At 37.3% G+C, this 19,542-nt stretch overlaps 1 protein-coding gene across 2 annotated transcripts in view; it reads right to left on the bottom strand.

The window, feature by feature from the left end:
* Positions 1 to 19,542, bottom strand: part of Ephrin (ephrin) — a 519,112-nt gene that overhangs the window by 294,165 nt on the left and 205,405 nt on the right. Inside the window, exon 1 of one of the 2 annotated variants that reach the window (XM_090414875.1) lies at positions 3,583 to 3,907. The exons of the other annotated variant lie outside the window; for it this stretch is intronic. Coding sequence (XP_090271001.1) covers positions 3,583 to 3,689 — 107 coding nt within the window. The 5' untranslated portion in view covers positions 3,690 to 3,907. Of the gene's footprint in view, positions 1 to 3,582; positions 3,908 to 19,542 lie in introns of those variants that run through there. 2 annotated transcript variants of the gene reach the window in all.

Raw genomic sequence — 19,542 nt, 5'->3', positions numbered from 1 at the left:
TCAAACCAAGCTCTGCGTCTGAGTCCCTTTGTAGGCATGAATGTTTGGTCATCTTTGGGTGGAGAGATCATCATCATCCTACTGATTGGAGGCCTAAAAGTGATTTTGTAAAGGTCTATTGTCTCCAGAGCATTTCTGGATTACGTAAATTTTGCTCACTCATGATAATTCTGCTGTAGGCTAATACACTTTTGTGGATTGGATTCACATAACAAAAAATGTGCATATATTGTAAGGTAAACTGAATAATCCCTTGTTCTGATCTCATCCTTATTTCTTCAGGTCTTCTTTAACTACCCCCCCCCCCCAAAAAAAAAATCCAACTCCCGCAGTACGCTCTCTATGATTCAAAATAAACCAGACAGCATCCACAATAAAGATGCGATATATATAATATTCTTCACTCTTAAAATGCAAGGTAGAGCGTGGACAGACCACTTACACATCCAGCTATTTCAACTCCCTCTGTCAAAATATTTGACAAGTGAAGTCAGTATTTGTTATTAAAAATACAAAGCACTGGGAGAAAGATAAATCTCTCTTTGTCTACACATAGGCTTAATCAAGTTATTTATACGATGACATAAACGACTTGTTCGAAGACGCCAGATGGGTCCTTAGATTTCCTTGAAATATCCTTTGTAGGAACACAGAAATTGAAAACAAAGTTTAATGACTTACTTGATCCGTATGAGATTCTTGAATAGCGACAGGCAAGTAATCCAAATCGCTTTTGATTTACAGACATATCTCGAAGTGGATCATTACAAAAGGATTAAGCAGCTGGATGTGAAAGCAGGGGGATTGCAACTCGAAGAAAATATCGTAGAAACTTCTGATGAGATCTTCACTTGGATTGAGCACATTTTTGTAAATTGGCAGATGGGGTTAAAGCCGAGTATTGTTGACAATCTCATTACGGATTAGCAGAACTGACTTTGACAGCAATTAAGGTGTCCATCACGCCAACATAAACAACCCTTCGAAAAGTTGCAGTTAATTATTAATGCCAAACTTGTAAGCCTTTTAGAAATCGAACTGAGTTCCTTTTTAAGCGAAAGCGATTTAAGATCCATCGTCACAATGTCAATAGAGGGGAAGCCATAGATGTGAAACGTTAGCAATCAACTCGGCCAACACATCCGTATACATATTTATTGTTGTCATGACAACAGAAAAGGCATTCTCCGTGTTCTTTATTTTTTTTGTCCTTTTCACGCAGATTGGCAACTCGCTAATATAAGTCCCTAAATGCAGTTGAACAAACAGATTTTAATCGTGTCTGTACATCGTTATCTCCCCAATCCTGCATTTCTAGTCTTAATCTTGTGTGTATACACACACACACACACACGTCAAGTACCAAACTGAGTTGTAAAGGATATAATAAGGGGAAACATTTCTATCGATTAGCTGGTATTCGTGGAAGGATTCATTTAAAAGCACACAGCTCTGCAATAACACGTCAAAACTTAGGTGATTTACAAGTGGACCCATTAGTGGAAAGTAAATGAAGCGTACATAGCGAACGAGTTGATGTGTGGCCTCTCATTCCGGAGTTTAGCATCAACTAATGCTATTCAACAACTCTTAAAAAAAAAAAAAAAAAAAAAAAAAAAAAAAAAAAAAAACATAGGAAAGAGAAAATTAAGAACTATTTGGGTGTTAAAGAAATCTTATGGGTCTTTTCTTGTTGTCTATTTGATGCACGACATTAGATATTTATTAACCATCTGTCGTTGATAGGCGAGGATATATTTAATTCAGTTCCTGTGTTCAATCCTAACCATTTCTTTTATTACGATTGTGTTTCTTTGTAATCGAGTACAGAACTTTGCCATTGACCCACAGTTGCCCCCTTTGTCTACCCCCTAAACACGATTCTGTAATAGTTTATGAACATTACAAGCTTTTCATACATGGCATGCCATTTTGCTCAATCCCCTACCTATTCATTGTACTTCTTATCTATAGTTTCAGATACTAAAGAAAAAGAAGGGAAACGCAACTTTTTCTTTTAGTGAAAGACATCAATCTTTCATCTACTTCAACTCAAGATAACGACAAACTTGATAAAAAAAAAATAAAAATAAAAAATTACCTTGATAATGCAATAAGCGCACGCCTCCAACAATGGCAGCTCGAGGACTAGCTCGCTTTCTAACAATAGTTGTGTAAAGTGTGCATTTGGTGTAATAGCCATGCTGGGAATTTTCTGCTTTTTTTTTTTTTTTTTTTTTTTTTTTTAGTCTTACTACTTTAAATTAAGACATTTTCTTATGGCCATTCAATAGCCCTCAACACACCCTTGGTTCTATGCGATTGCCCAGTGAACAGTGACCACCAATTGCTTTTATTGTCTACTGCAGGGCAGAAAAACAACGTTGGCAGTGAATAATGACCTTTTACAACCCCCCACTTTTCCCCCCAGCTTTACACAAACAGTACTGTAAAAATAACAACTGCCCCTAGTCTGAAGAAAGTCGATAACTCATCAGTTTCTCCACCTACCCCACCACTACAAGCAGACGGTTCCTATAAAGGAAGTTAGTATAATTCAAGAGGGGGCCTACTAGATTGTAGACGTTTTTTTTTCCCTTCTCTTTGGGGGTGGAGGAGTGGAAGGATAGAGTGTGGTTAGGTTGGAATTCGAACTCCAGGCGCCCTTTAATTTGAGGGAAAAATAGACTATTTGTGGATGTTAAATAATAGGCGAAGACTTCTAAAGGGGTTATGGTAATGGTTATTTGGGACTGTAAAAAAACAGCTGTAAAACTCATTTAACAGATTGGGATAGCCCCCTAAGAGCTAAAAAGATCCCTTCGGTCTTTCTCCTTTAATCTTTCCCCTCATCTGTTTTCAAAGTAGGTCAAAATGGGTTAGAATTGTGTAAAACGGAGGAAGCACTCTCGATGCACGCAAAAGAAATTAATATTATCACATAGAAGTGATTCCCAACAAAACTGAAATCACTTAACATTATACTTATGCTACATAATTTTCTAGGCCCCTTAAAAGTGATTTTTCTATTTCTAGATCGCGTGATACTGATATGTGGGAGGGGGGGGGGGGGAGCTTAAGTACTTACCTAGTACAGTCCCATGCATGTTGATACAAATATTGAAACGTAGTTTCTTCACAAATTTTTTTTGACGGATCATGTATAGGTAAATTGCATGAAACCAATGATTAGTTTGTAGAAGAACCATCCATAAGGGACAACAACAAATGTCTGTAGAGTTATAAGTAACTGAATTTAATGTTGGATTAATTAGTGGGTGAATCGTGGACTGATATATCGAATAGCATTATTTACAAGAGTTAACCATACATGATAAATCGCAAAACACTCTTAGGTTTCCAAAATGAGTTGGCGACACCGCTCTGCACTGAACTTCCATCCAACAACAGTCTGGGCCACCTTTTGCTTGTGTATCTTCGTCCCACGCTGCGGTGTTTGAGCCTAAAGGATCCATTATCCGAGCGCAAAGTTTTTGCGCAAGTTAAGATGACTAAATACATCATTCCAAGTTTAAGACACACACATTTAAAAAGAAAAGTGGTGGTGGGGAAAGTACTTACATGGGGTTGGTGGCGTTCCAGTAGATGTCGGCTAGCCGGATGCACGCTACCTCTGACGACAGAGTGTCCAGGAGGGTCAAGAGAATTACCACGATCATCCATGGCATGATAGCAAAGAAACCGAGACGCAAGCAAATCACCGAAGACAGCGTAGAACGACGACTACCCCTATTTTTGCACGCGCCCTCACACAACACCGGTGAGCGTACACGCGGCAGCACCGATCCACGGTTTTACTTGGAGCACATAAGCCTCGCAAACAAAACACCTCGCCACGGCAGCGTACGGGCCAAAACACTTTCGTCGGCTACCAGATGCACTCTAAATCGACTCCGCGTCACAGGCGAACGCTGGCACCACCACCGACAAGCGTGCCTACTCTCGCCACCAATGCTCGGACGCCGTTCGTGGAAGGGGGATGGGCCAATGAGCGTTCGGGCGCCGCAAAGGAGCGATGCCACGGCATCGCCTGCCGTCTGGTGACCAGTGTGCACCGACAAAGACGACCGCGCGCGCGCACACGCGCGCACGTAGGACTGAGTCCAACACGGGTTTGATGCGTTAGGCCATTCATCCACTCTCGGGTGGATCAATAGGACGGCGTCCCCTTTTATAAGAAAGTACCTTCGACGGCCGCTAACTTTGTGCGATTGTACGGAAAGGCCGTGCTTTCACCCATTGATCGACCTGTGAGGGGGAAGGTGGACCGAAATTACGAAGCGACGTCCCCTTCGAAGTCTTTTCACCTTACCGTCATCTGTCCAGAAGACGAGAAACTTTTCTTGATCACTTCTGTCAGGTTGCCAATTTTCTAAGGCTGTCAGGAAGTTGTTAAGCATTTTTGCCTGAAAAAGGCTAAAAGTTGGTTCGTGAACTATTGAAAAGTCCCGCTCATCTAATACCGAAACCGCAACATACCCAAGTGCAAGAAGTCCCAATTTTCAATGCAGTTTAATCTAAAATCTTCATTTTTTAAAAGTATATTTACTTAATTTATTATATATGGTTTAAGTTTTATTTGATTTACTTATTCATGTGACGTCATAACCCGCTATTAACTTTGTGTATAGTAGAAAGAAAGCGAAAAAATGCAACTTTATTTAACTAATTTTGAAATTAAAATTAAAATAAATAAGATACATTTATTTATTTTCCAAAATAGTATTAGTAATATAATTTTAATGTTAAAATTTTATTTAATTTGATCTAATCTTGCTACACCTTTTTTTAAATCGTTTAAAATAAATTTAATTAAAGTACAGTGAAAACCAATAAAATGAAATCTAAAAAATCCTCGTTATCAATAAATTCTAATTATAACACGCAATCTGTTATTGAAAATGTCATGGTAGGTTGTTGTTGTTGTTGTTGTCTTTGAAGAGTCTTAGATGTTTCCGTGTGCTCCTTGTACTGCTTTGGCTATGTCTATGATGTCTATGATTTTGTTTGTATGTATAGAGTTGTTGTTCAGGATTAGGATCTATTTCTTCCGAGGCTGCTGTAATTGCTGGACAGGTAAAGATGTGAGTGGGTGTCAGTTCAGTATTGGGACAGTTGTTACAGTTTCTATATTCTCGTATCATCTGTATTGATCTTCATTCCTCTATAATGTCCTGTTCGTAGTCTTGCTATCGTGGTGAAGGTTTTTCTGTCAGCACTGATTTCGGGAATTTGATGTTGTATCACTGATTTCAGTTGAATTAGTTTAGCTTTTGCTAGTGCGTTAACATCAGCAAGAGTTATCGCGAGTTTCTTGGTTGAGTTCTCTGGTCTCTTTTGTTAATTTATCAGCTGCTTCATTGTAATCAATGCCTACGTGAGCAGGAATCCATTGTAAAATGCAACTTTTACCTAAACACTTTAGTTGATTTAAGAGTTTATGGATGTCTTGTGTGAGCTTGGTATTGCTGTTTTTGATTGCCTCCATAGCTGATCTTGAGTCACTATAAATTATTGATCGGTTGTCGAATGACGGGCTCTATAGGCAGTTTGGTAGTAGTTGATTTTCTTATTTTTTGTCAGCCAGTGCATAAGCCTGGAGTGTATGATTTTTTCGGTAATTTTACAAAGTATGCTAGTTAATGCGATAGGTCTATAACTTTGACATTGTTATTATGGGTCTGTGGTCACTGATGTCATTTCCCAAAATTTTCCATTGTGTACTTGATGCAATACTATAATGAATAGCTGTGATGTCAATAGCAGATTCAGTTCCCGTCATATTAATTATGTATTTGTGTTGTATTATTTATCGTAAGGAAGCGGAAGTGTTTTGAAATAGAACCGGAAATTAAATATCGGAAATGGGAAGCGAGAGACCTTAGCCTGATTTTTTGCAAACCAGTCCCTGACATAACTGTCATTTCAATCAAACAAGGGCTCACAATCACTTTAACTGTATAAAATTAGATTAGGCCAGTTTAGGCATTATCATAGAATGAGGTAATTTTGTTTAAATTTTAAATTAAAGATAAATTATTGTTTGCAAACGATCATGTCCGTGGCTGATTTTTATTCCATCACATTGCAATACGCCAACTGCCTATTTATTTATTTATTTTTAATTTTTTTAAATTTAAAATCTAACTGCCTATTTTTTGAAAATAGGCAGAAGACATGTCTCATTACTTATTGCAAAGCTTGATACCTTTAATCAGGCTTTTAAAATGCCACTATCTGATTTGCTACTTGGGAGTCTTGTAGGCCAAAACAATAATTATTATCGAAAGGGTAGCTAACACACACACACACACACACACACACACACACACACACACACACACACACACACACACAATCTTGGCTTTTTTGACCTATTCTTCAGCTACAAATGACAGCTTACCTAAGTTTAGTGGAAAAAAGACACCAGTGTTCTGTACAGTTAACACTGAAGATTGAAATATCTATAAAGGTAGTTGGAATTTACCTAAGGATTTAGCTGATCCTCCTAGCAGTGCAAAACCAAGAAACTGGTGGAAAGAAGTGCAAGAAAAGGCAATCAAGGCCCGGAACTTCAAAGTAAACGTTAGCTTAGAAGCTGTAAAATATGAACAAGCAAGTTGAATGGGGTCCAAATTTTCTAGACATTTATGAAACTAATCTGGATGTTAGGATTGTGTCTATTAGGATTTAGCAATGTCCCTAATGACGGATATAGTCCTCCCCTTTCTTTATTTGCAAATTTCCCTCCCCTCAAAAAATCTATTGGAAGGCTTCGGAAGTCATCTTGAGGAGATAAGATAGAATCGATTCTTGACGGGGATCAACCCACCTTCATTACTGACTTTACACTTGTATGGGTATCGCATCGATTTTTCTTTACGTACTCGCATTAGTTTTCTCTATTCGCCTCCGTCGACGAAAGGTCACCAGTGTCGCTGTTTATTTGGCCGACACAATGACAATCAAACGGCTAACGATTGCGCGTTTATGTAGCCGAGATAAAAGAGTGTCGTGGGAAATTTGAACCGTACATCCTCCATTTGGCACCCATTAACACTGCTTCTCCTCATGAGCGCAATCTATTTCTTGGTTTCGGTAGCAGCTCATTACTTATTAACGCAGACCGAGCGGATCACACAGCGAGGCAGCGACCCAGCGAACTCGACATGGGACCATTCATATGCACAAAGTCGTTCGGAATAATGGGAAGAAGATCTAATCCATTCTTTCTATGTGTAACACGCGTTGTTTAAGACAAGGCGAAAGTAACTTTGTATAATGCCAGTTAATGGCGTGTGTGTGTTCTCTGGTTGGTTTGTCTGTTTTTTAGAATCTGAAATTTCTTTCCGCTTGTGCTAAGAATGACTGAACAAAGTCTTCTAAACCTCAGTCGAAGTTAGCCAGTCTCATACGAGATTCTTTTTTTTTTCCCACCAAGAAACTCGGGTTTTTCATACCCCAGAACACACACACACACACACACACACACACACACACACACACACACACACACACACACACACACACACACACGGATTACAATCAGGAGTACTAAGAAACGGTCCCTTCAGCCATAGGCCTGATTTGTCAGCTATGCCGGTCTCTAGCCAGGATAAAAATAAAGGGGATTGAGATAGTGCCGTACCTCGCCGTAAAAGGGGTTCACGGCCCAACGTTGCCTCATCACACGAAATAAATAAAGACAAAAGACTTTTTATAAAGATTACTGGCGGTTTGTTCTTTCTATTTCTATACCAAATCCTCTTTTTGATTCTTTGTCGAAGTGTTTTTTATTCAGTGCAAATTCCGGTGTGTGTGGGGGGGGGGGGGGGGGGTCCGTCAATAATTTACGTCGGAAAGTTGTCTGGAAGTGGGAGGAATCTGAAATGTTTGTACAATAGGGGAAATCCAAAGAAATTAAATAAAGAAACAGAAGGAGGAGTTTCGTTTAGTTTTCCCCTTTATGCCCCCCCTCATGTACAAACATGCGATTGGCAGAAGATCAAAAAAAACATTTTTTTTTTATTAACATTCATTCTCTCTCTAAGCTAAACTAATATAAAGAAAAAACAGCCCGATTATCATCACTTCGACTGTTGACACGTCTGACTGCTCTGATTTCTCACTAAAAGACCCCCCCCCCTTCTCTATTTTATTAGGGATCGCTACAGAATGCAATTCGAATATCTTCATTTGTCTTCCAATTAAGTGGACTGACGTCAGCAACGAAAACCAACTTTTAGCCACCTCTTACAATAGCGCGAGTGTGTAGTGATGAGGTCACCGATTGAGTTCTTTCAACGCGCTGACCAAGAGGGTAATTCAAACTTCAGTTTTGCGCCCTGTAAGTTGTTTCCATAAGAGATAATGAATAGCTTAAGGCATCATCAATCACTATACAAGACTCAGCAGTGCAGGGACCTGGTAACGCCCCCTGGGAATTCGTGTCGGAATCATTGCAATAAGTGATATCTGTTGCTATTACACATAACTACAAAGCGATACATTGGAATATGTTGGTGAAATAGGCTTACTGAGACTGCGCACTAGATATGTCAGTAGTGTTACGTGGCAGGATGCGAGACTTTTAACAATGGCTGAATGCCTTTAACACGAGAATATCTATAGACATGAAATACTTACCCTTAGAGCAGTGTTTTCTCAACGTGGGGCGTACGCCCCACAGGGGGAAATTTGAATTTTTTTTGGGGGGGACAATTGAAAATGATGTTGCTTTCGTCACCTGATCACTGATATACTCAAGACACTCACCATTGTCGACGAGGGGGGACGTCAAAATCTTTGAGGGGTTGAGATGGGGCATGATCCAAAAAACGTTGGGGAAATACTGCCTTAAAGGATGGCAAGCCGGCTGTATTAAATTGCCTAAAATCTCTATTCGGGGGTAGGGGGGGGGAACAACCCTTCTAGGACGGACGAGAATTGAAGGAATGGCGATTTACTCAAAGGATAGCGGGGGACACAGAGCCGCTAGATGGCGCCACTAGAAGAATATGGTGAATATATCTATTCTATTCTATATATATATATAAAGATAAGCAAATTTGAAATGTTTTTATGTCACGTTTTTTGTCTCTTCATTGTTCTGAAACGTCCAACAATCTGTTTGCCTTCATGAGACAATTTGTTGGACATTTCAAAACAATGGAGAACCGGCTTACCAGCCGGGAACTCAGGGGGGGGGGCGCCGTAGGCACCCACGAGTTGCCTCAGACCTGAACTATGTTCAGACCAAATTCGATTGACTTGTCTGTTTGTTTACTTGGAAAAAAGGATTACAACCACGTTTATAAAATTGCTTGGTATCTTTAACACGCACGTGTATATATATATGAGAGAGAGAAAGATAAAGAAAGTTGTGTGAGGATGTTCTGGGGTGGGATGGAAATAAGCGATTTCGAGTGAGGGTGACTTAGTCCTCCAATACAGCAAGAGATGGCAATCGTTCGCTTTGTATGGATTCTCCAACACATGTGAGAAGGATGGATAAATTCAGCCATTTTCAGGGTTTTGTACTTGACGTTTCTTATTTATTTTTTCTTTTTTTTATTGAAGCTTCACTTCAAACACCCCTTTTATTTATGAAGAATAACGGAAGTTGCGAATTCAACTTTGAAACTACAGTGCAAACAGAATCCGATCCCAAGAATAGCTAGGTGTCAAGCAGATCGTTAACATCGCTACGGCACAGCTTACGAAACACGAACCCGTTCTTGAAATAGAATACAGTCTACCGAAAAATAAAAAAATCATAAAAAAAAAAAAAAACACAACAACACTATCCAGTTTGTCGAAGCAGAATTCTTTGGTTAGTTACGGCACTAGACTGTTTACCAAGCGATGGCATTGTGCACGAGGGTGATCTGCACCTGCTCTTAGAAGACGACCACGAGGCGCGTTTACTACAACCTCCAGAACGTGAAGAAATAAATTTATGTGCTGTGGCGAAGAAAGACAAGCCAAGCCTCAAGCAACAGATCACGTATATGCTCGTGCTTCAGCTACAATTCACTTGCCAGCGACAACAATAAAAGCACGAGGGCATCAACTGGCTGGCGCGAGTTGTGAAATTGACATAAACAAATTCATGTCCTATCGTTTAGATTTTTTTATACGCAGTTACCATAACTAGGATCGCTGTGTGTGTGTGTGTGTTGGACTCATACAAGCCAGCTAACATCAAATGCTCCCGCTTGCTTCCATCTTTCACTAAGATTTTTGTGCTTCCACTTTTACAACACATTCACAGGGCTTTTTATAAGGTTCACAGTATCGAACAGCGATTACTTAAAAAAGGAAACATCTATTCGTTCTATCCCGAAGGTTGTAATTCTTGTTCGCACTTTCTGTGTGACGTAGAGAGAGTTTTTCTTTCTTTCTTCTTTTGGGAGGTTCACTCTGGGACTAAAGAAAAACAGAAATTTGAGTCAACAAGCCACTTAGATTTTCTTTTTTTTTTTTTTTTTTTTTTTTTTTTCCCGTGCGATGTCTGCTTATTGTCGTATGGGAAAAGAACATCATAGACTGTTTTGTTACTTCGTTAATCTATTTAATTCTACATAGTTGAGTACTTTAACTTATGTGTACATAAGCTAAAATTGTTAACAAACACAAATATGACTAAACTCTTATTTTTTTATCGCTTAGTATCGTTTCTATTGGGCTCAACCACTCTTAAGTATCCAGACCCATACTGTTATCTTATCTGTACAAAGCTGTAGTTTCATTGAATCTCCGATAGCAGGCGTAGGCTATTTTTTGATTGAAATCAACAGCATCTCTGAACTAACCATCTATCAATGGTTATTGAAAATCAATAAAAATAACATAAAGATTTATGTATGGCCTTTCAAAAGGGGTTTAATGAGGATGTCAATATCCTATAGTTCATTGTGATAACTCTGCTGCAAAGCAAACAATAAAATACGTTTAGATATGCACATACTTTGAAATATTTCTTGCTGTGCAAAAGTCTGGACTCTGCAACTTTAATGTATAAAAGTCTCAAAAATCCTTGAAGCATATTGTATGAATACCTGCAACGAATAAATGTACTGTCTTAGAATCCATCAACCAATAATGTACAAACTTTCAGAATCCAGCAACCGATAATGTACAAAATTGTTATACAAAAGTCTAAGAATCATGCAACCAATAATGTACAGAAGTTCAGAATCTAGTAACTGATAATGTACAAAATTGTATAGAAGTTCAGAATCTAGTAACTGATAATGTACAAAATTGTACAGAATTTTAGATTCTAGTAACTGATAATGTACAAAATTGTTATACAAAAGTCTAAGAATCATGCAACCAATAATGTACAGAAGTTCAGAATCTAGTAACTGATAATGTACAAAATTGTATAGAAGTTCAGAATCTAGTAACTGATAATGTACAAAATTGTACAGAATTTTAGATTCTAGTAACTGATAATGTACAAAATTGTTATACAAAAGTCTAAGAATCATGCAACCAATAATGTACAGAATTTCAGAATCTAGTAACTGATAATGTACAAAATTGTACAGAATTTTAGATTCTAGTAACTGATAATGTACAAAATTGTTATACAAAAGTCTAAGAATCATGCAACCAATAATGTACAGAATTTCAGAATCTAGTAACTGATAATGTGCAAAATTGTACAGAATTTTAGAATCTAGTAATTGATAATGTACAAAATTGTTATACAAAAGTCTAAGAATCATGCAACCAATAATGTACAGAATTTCAGAATCTAGTAACTGATAATGTGCAAAATTGTACAGAATTTTAGAATCTAGTAATTGATAATGTACAAAATTGTTATACAAAAGTCTAAGAATCATGCAACCAATAATGTACAGAATTTCAGAATCTAGTAACTGATAATGTACAAAATTGTATAGAAGTTCAGAATCTAGTAACTGATAATGTACAAAATTGTACAGAATTTCCGAATCTAGTAAATGATAATGTACAAAATTGTTATACAAAAGTCTAAGAATCATGCAACTAATAATGTACAAAATTCTCAGACCCCAGGAACCTTAATATGCTGGCGATGCTGCGATGGTATAGTAAAAAAAAAAAACAAGTCAACTATTTATTCTGAGCCTTAAAATTTTAGTTAAGCTCCATTAGTTCACCAAATCTATGCATATTTATTAATTCTCTACAGTGAAGTGTATTTAGATCTGCACGATATCATGTGAATCCTGTTCCTAACCAATTTAGAATGTTATCTTTCTGAATGTACATGTTTTAATAATAATATTATCCGAATGCTTGCTCTAATGTACAAATCAGTAAACAGAGTAGGAATAAGTGAATAGCTGTTGGTGTAAACAAGGAATTCAACGGATCATATTAATATTGGCTCGAGATCATCACACTGCGAAAGAGTCAATATTTCACCAATTCGGAGGAAACGAATCGCCGACTTTGTTAACTTCTAAGATCAATAATGTCACTTGCAATCGGATGTCGAAGGACTTCGGTAATCAAACTCAGAATGCAATGTATAGTTTCTGTTTGATGTAATAACATTTTTATGCATCGTACGGGAGGATGTACGCATTTATGCGTTATTCATAGTGCTGTGTAGGAAGTGTACGTCACTGCAAATAGACTGCGAACATTCAAGGTATTACGAAGATCACAAGAAGACTGGAACAAATCTGATTACACGCGCCGCTAAGAGATCTTGGAGTATATTATGTATGCAAATATATTTAATTAACTAATTAGCATCTTTAATTAATGAAAATGGAGACTTCCCTCCAACACGAATGCCAGCATGGCACAAAGGTTAACCGTTTGACTGATACCAGTAAAGAATTTGATAAAGAAAGGAAAACTCCACCAGCTTGATATGAGTGACATCCTCGATCCCGGTAGAAGATTGAGTTTCAAATATTCTCTTCCCTAGCGGAAACTAAAGCGAAAATGATGCAATTTAAAATCAGTTTTCGAATTCAAAATAATAATATTAAACTCAAACGGAAGCGTCGTTTTTTTTTTTTGGCTTCCAATTATGCTACAAATTCTGGGCCACTGAAACTGTTGCTTGGTAGCATTCCTCCATCGTATACAATTGTTCATACCCACAAATCCATAGGCCTATGGTGGTGCCATCTGTCGGTACTTTTAGTAACCACCGATTAAAGCGCCCCCAATTTGATATGTACAGTTTTGTTTCGTGTATCGAACTGTTTATCACGTGTCCAACTGGGGGGTTTTAGCAGAATGCAACGAGGACATAAAAAGCGTTCCCGTAAACAAATCCACCTACTGACCCTACGAGTAAAATCACATTAATGATTTTAACATAAGAAGTGACGAAAATTAAGCAATATGTAGCACTAGAGAGAGAGAGAGAGGCAGACACCTGTATAATTAATTGCTCGGGGGAAATATTTCAGGGGTTCTAAGGCTAGTGGCCTCTCATAAAGTAGGCAGGTAGGAATTAATCTCATTTTTATACTTGTCTGACATGGGTGGGATAGCAAACAATCATTGCACAAGTCAAGGGCTTTGACCGCACAGAGATAATGGTCATTAAAGAACCCACTTCAAAGTATCCGAACACCCTCGAAACTGTGTGTGTGTGTGTGTGTGCGCGCGAACTTTTTTTCTTACACATGTGCAAGTTTTTTTTTTTCCGGTGCTCGGATAAAATTCATTCACATACGATCTTCCTTTAGATTCAAACCTAGGTTTCTACTAAGGGACTGATGGGGGGTTAGGGAGGGGGGGGGGAAGGTTCGCAATTTTATAATGCGAAGAATAACGCCAAACGGAGGTCAAAAGTAGTTGGAATACTTTCTATCCAGGAATGTGTAGGAACTGGCGTTTTCATTCGCGCGTGTGTGTGTGTGTGTGTGTGTGTGTGTGCACGCGCGCTCTTGTCATCTCTCGGGGCAGGGTGTGCGTTCAAGGAACGCTGGCTTTATCTTTTAATAACTAATGACGTACTGAAGCTGGTAAACTCAATTTGGGAGTTTTTCTAATTCTCAATATTAAATTAATGGATTTTAGAAAAAAAAAAGAAAAAGAAAAGAAAGAAAACTAGTCGCGTCTTATCTCTTGCCATACGAAGAGTGGGAAGATAAAGACTGCCACTTGATAGTTGAGTCACGTAATTCCATAACCACAGCAGCACTCTAACGAAAAACCAAAAACTCTAAAAGACCTCTTTCAATTCTTACACGGAGTCAGGAATGTGTATAAACTGCGCGTGCATTCAAAATGTCTTCATTTTCGCTGCTGTAATGCATCTCGTCCTCCATCTCATTAAGCCGTTTTAATAATATATATATATATATATATTTTTTTTATTTTTAATTTTTTTTTATTTTTTTATTTTCGGCGATGTTGTTCCAAGTCAGGTGAGATACAAGTTGATCCTCTTTCCTTCAGAACTTGGTCTCTGATGTCATCACACGTTCGGATTTAATTAGAAAAAGCTGAAAAAATAACTTCAGCAACTTCTTCCTCTTTCATTTTGCTGTAGTGACTTCATGCAAAAAGCTTTTTAAAAGCACTCAACACAAAACAACAGAGTTGATGGTTTCAAGTACATAACGAAGTTTCTTTTGTTAACGCGATAAACAACTAATCCAGTTTTTTTTTTATTTGTTTTGCTTTTCTTTAGCAAAATAAGATATTTGTACTCTACAAAGTGTTATTTATAAGTATAAAAAATTGTTTCAGTCCTTACGTCAGAATCATACCAAAGGGACCCTATTTATTATCTTTAACTCAATTTTCTTTGGCTTCTTCGAAACTGTGTCGTCCAATAATGCTAATTTATTACGGTAAGATTTCGGATAGTTAAGTCAACTATAATGATAAAAAAAAAAAAAAAAAAAAAAAAAATTCATGTTTTGATTTGGTTGTAAGTACGGCCGAAAGAACTAGGGCGATGAGACTAATGAAGTTAAGTTCTGCGGCTTATTTGATTTATTTGTTTTAGTATTTCTGTTTTGTATACTGGAATTGCCAGAACTACGAATGACAAAGTGTTCGTATGGGCTAAAATATTAGACAAATAACCGGAAGGGACGCGGGTTTGATCTGTAATAGTCGCGAACTATATCATTCACTATCAAAAATAAAATTGAATAAAATAATAAATTAATAAAATGAAAAATAAAACAAAAAATGAAATAATAATGTTAAGATAAGGGATGGTGAGATGGTGGTAGTTATCTGCCGTTCTCTCCTCCCTAGATATCAATTAAAATCACTGATAGTGTTATGCCAGCTATTTTGTGATTGATAAGGATGATTTCTGACTACGCATTCAGAACCAGGGCTAAACACGGTCTCGTCTACTCTCTTTTGGGAATAAAAGTCGTTAGGGGACTTCCTACTAGCCTACAAATAAAAAAAAATCACTTATTGCCCGTGAATAGAACTATTGTTACCATGGCAACAATCCAATCAAATTATTTATGATATAGGCGTAATATTTGTTACAACTGTTAAATTCCGAATTCCCCTCCCCCCCCCTAAACCGGTTACTTTGTGTCATTTTTTTCCTTCCCAGTTTTTGCTATTATTGTATTTATTTAATTTATTTGGAACTTATATTATTACCTTATTCAACGTGTTCACATTAAGCCCGGAACCGTAGTTAAAAACGCATTTATTTGAGAAAAACAAATGGCTGTGATACCGATTCAAAGGAGTGGGCGTCATGCTTCGAAGAACTGACTCCAAACGTAAGTAAAGACATAACAATTATGGAAACGATGGCAGACGAATCATAAAAAGAGGCGTAATGATGACATCATTCATTATAGCAATAGTTGTAGCGTAGACATATAATTTTGATTTGTCTAATTATACCCTAACCAAATGGTCCAATTGAAACAAAACTAAAACGACTCAACAGACCTTAATAGAAACCCCCAACACTAAAATTTAATTCATTTCTAATGAGCAACAGATCAGTTATTATGATCGAAGTGTTTCGCTAATAAAAACGAAATTATAGTGAAAAAAAAAACATTTTTTTTTTTACATTAGGCTTAAGGGTTTGTAATGTATGACGATGGAATTTCACAGTTCAGAGTTGAGTCCCACTGTTGTGATTTTTGCGAACTATCGTACGTCTTCGGCAAATTTAGATAATTCAAAAAGGATTATTGAACAGAGATATAAAAATCCAAGGTGTCAAAGGTCACACTAATTTTTATATATACAGGTAACCTTCGTATAACGCGTATGTTAGGTTCCATAGAAATGTCGCGTTGTATAAATCGCGTTATGCGAGACTCTGATCACATAGAAAAAGTAGGGTTAGGTGACATATCCAACAAAAAAAATATTTTTGTTGAATTCAAGCAATTCACGTAAGTTAAGAAAACATAAACTATGAGACAGATACGTAATATAAAATTATAGAAATACAATCCGGGTGAAAAACATATGAAAAGATAAAGGGTTACTACAATTTGTAGACCGCGTTATATCGAAACCGCGTTATACGAGGATTACCTGTATATCGTTCATATCAGTGGATATGAACGATACCTTTTGGTCGGAAATACTTGGATTCCAATCCCGTCTAAAACGCGAAAAACTTTCATTAGGGCTTTTCAAATGGGTTAGCTGGTCTTATACATCGCTAGCACGGTTTTAACTCCGGTCGGTTTTTCTCCTTCCTTAAAACAAGCAAATACACAACGAGCGGACATGATATACAAGGGATATTTACTTACTATTCTTATAAGTGGCTTGTTATGCAATATTACACACGCGAAACTAGTCGTATTTTCCATCAGTATTCAGAGGTGTTTTGTATTGTTGCCTTTCACTAGCTATTGTCACGTAAACTGGGTTTTCATATATTTCGCTAAATGGAGGTTATTGACTTCATACAGGAAAAATTTCCTCTTTCAAATCAATGATCTCCAAATTACAGTTTTTCTAATTTTTTTTTTATTTATCGTCAGCCAACAAAAAACGTAAAAAGTAGGATTTCCCTGTTTTTAGACGCTTTGTTGCTAAACCTTGTTTTGTTGATCTGACGTCATTGATTTCTCGAAATTTTTAAATGAGGTTTACTCCAAATTAATTAGCACATGAATACTGTAAATCTGTACCGTGGTTAAGCTTAAGGATAGATATTTTCTCGTCCATTGAAGTCTCCAATACGTAGGATGTTGTCGCACATGAACGCTATGAAAGTCGTGGCTCACCAGTTACAGTCCCCCCCAACTGCATCGGGATTCAATGAATTCTGAAATGAATAAAACTAAAAACCAACCAACCTTTCCCAACAAAACTGAATATTAACGATCGATACCGAAAGCAGCCTTAAATTTTACGTGCTCTCGAGATTTGTAACAACACTACCATTAAGAAAGCAAGTCTCAAAATATATATTTTTCTTTTTCTTCGCTACAAACTTTTTTTTTGTTTATTTTTTGAAAACGTTCTTCACAAAGTTCCATACGAAGCAGTCTTATCCAATGGAAATGATACGTCTTCGATATCCCTGTGTAAGAGACAGCCCCTCCTTCCCCGGAGTGCTTTTCTCTTCTTCTTCTCCCCCCCCCACCCACAAATAGCGCACTTTAGTTTTGCGAGAGTTTGTCAAACAACACGGAACAATTGTCCGCTTTCACAAGCCGTTTCTAGAAAACGTCTAATTTAGTAGAATTGTACGAACGCGCACGACGATGACGTTTCATTTGGTAAAATCCACCCCTGAATATGGCTAATTATACCTTGTCGGAAACGGCATCTCTTCCTGGGAGAAAGGAGGATCCATTGGCGATAGTAGTGGCAATGGTGGCAAGTGGAACATCAGCAAACGCTAGAGGGGGTGGAGAGGAATGAGAGGAGTGAAGGGGGAAAGTAGGGAGGTGTATCTGAAAATGAAATAATTACTCACCACCCCCTCCGCCCACTTTCTGTTTCATCTCTGCCTTTCCTCTTCGATCTACACTCCAAGATGTGTTATTATCTTATCGAGAACTCTCTCCAGGACTCCAGGCGTTTATTAAACATCAGGCATATCGACTAGGAGCTATGAGAACGCAGCCACGTGTGTTACTACGACACATCATCATTGTAATTTTGGTCTAGTCTATGTAGTTCCAACCTATACACGTTTCTCTGAATGTCTAGGAATAATGTAATGATTTTTCACCATCTAAAATGAAGAATACACACACGCACACACATACAGTACGTACATTATGTAAGTGTGTTTGTGCGTGTGTAGTTACTTGCATGGACGGAATAACAAATACATAAATTCAATGCTGTGGACGTGAGTGGATAGCTACTATCGAAAACAAGTACAATAACGACCAAGTGTGGGGGAACTGATGGTTAGGTGGTATTGTTGGGTATTTATTGAGGGTAATTCTTGGAAAGAAACCTACAGTAAGGAGGTTAAACTCTCCCCCCATCTCTTCCTTTGCTCTTCTTTGTCAACAATGCTAAATGGATTTTTTTTTCCCTTCACTCAGCATGTCGTGCATTGTTGACAGCAAAGGGCGTTTTGTCATACAGCTTTAAGAATAACTAATCACCAGACAGAGAGTGAGTTTGAAAAATTGATAAAGATGGGAACTGCATTGCATCTCGCCACACCAAGCATATCTCATAGTTGGAACAGACGCCGCAAGATAAATGACGCTGCACAGATCAATTAGCAAACCAGGCCCATCTCAACCGCTAACCCTACTTATTATAGCTGAGTGGGAAGGATTCCTTTCATCTCCTGCATTTTTGTGTTATTTAGAACAAATCACCTTCCAAACACACTGAAGTCTTTGACAGCCTGTTTACAATGCTATATTTAAACAATGAATTGTACATTATACACACGTCACAATACGATCTACAACTATCTTGATGGCATATCTTTATAATGGAGTGTAATGAGTGTGGGTTTTCAAGTGATTATTGTTTAAAAAAAATATAAAGTATTACGAGAAAGGAAAACAATAAATTCAACGTTAGGAATTTTGCTTAAGATGTTATTTCACATTTTTTAAATTACGATAGGACCAACACATATCGAACCAGTGATAATTAATACCGAAGTGGTCATGGTGTTGAAGAGAGAGCAAGTAAGAAGGAAAGAGCAAGTAAGCTACATAAATCGATTTCTAAAAACAAACAAAAAAAAAAAAATTTCCATAGTTTAGAAATATGATTCCATGATTATTAGAAAAAAAATCTTTAGGGATTTTATTAACGTTTCGTTTGATGGACGAATCTTTTAAATAAAGCGCCCATTATCAACGCAATTCATTTTTTAAATGAAATACATAAGCACTTTTTTTTTCCTTAACTACCTACTGAGAAATCTATTTGACGTTTTTTTTCAAATGAAATCGACAACACCTTTAATGAAAAAAAAAAAAAGAATTTTTATGCATTTTTTAAAAAAAATAATTCACGCGACATCGTCTCGCGCTGCAAATGAAATCAACAATTACTCACCGTTAAGCGATAAAAATAATAAATAATAAAAAAAAAGAATAA

The sequence above is a fragment of the Typopeltis vanoorti genome, chromosome 26 (genome assembly GCF_054136105.1).
Source record: "Typopeltis vanoorti isolate ZY-2024b chromosome 26, IOZ_Tvanoo_1.0, whole genome shotgun sequence".
Lineage (NCBI taxonomy): Eukaryota > Metazoa > Arthropoda > Arachnida > Uropygi > Thelyphonidae > Typopeltis > Typopeltis vanoorti.
The sequence above is the reverse complement of the archived record's forward strand: the minus strand, read 5'-3'. Positions and strand labels throughout refer to the sequence as shown.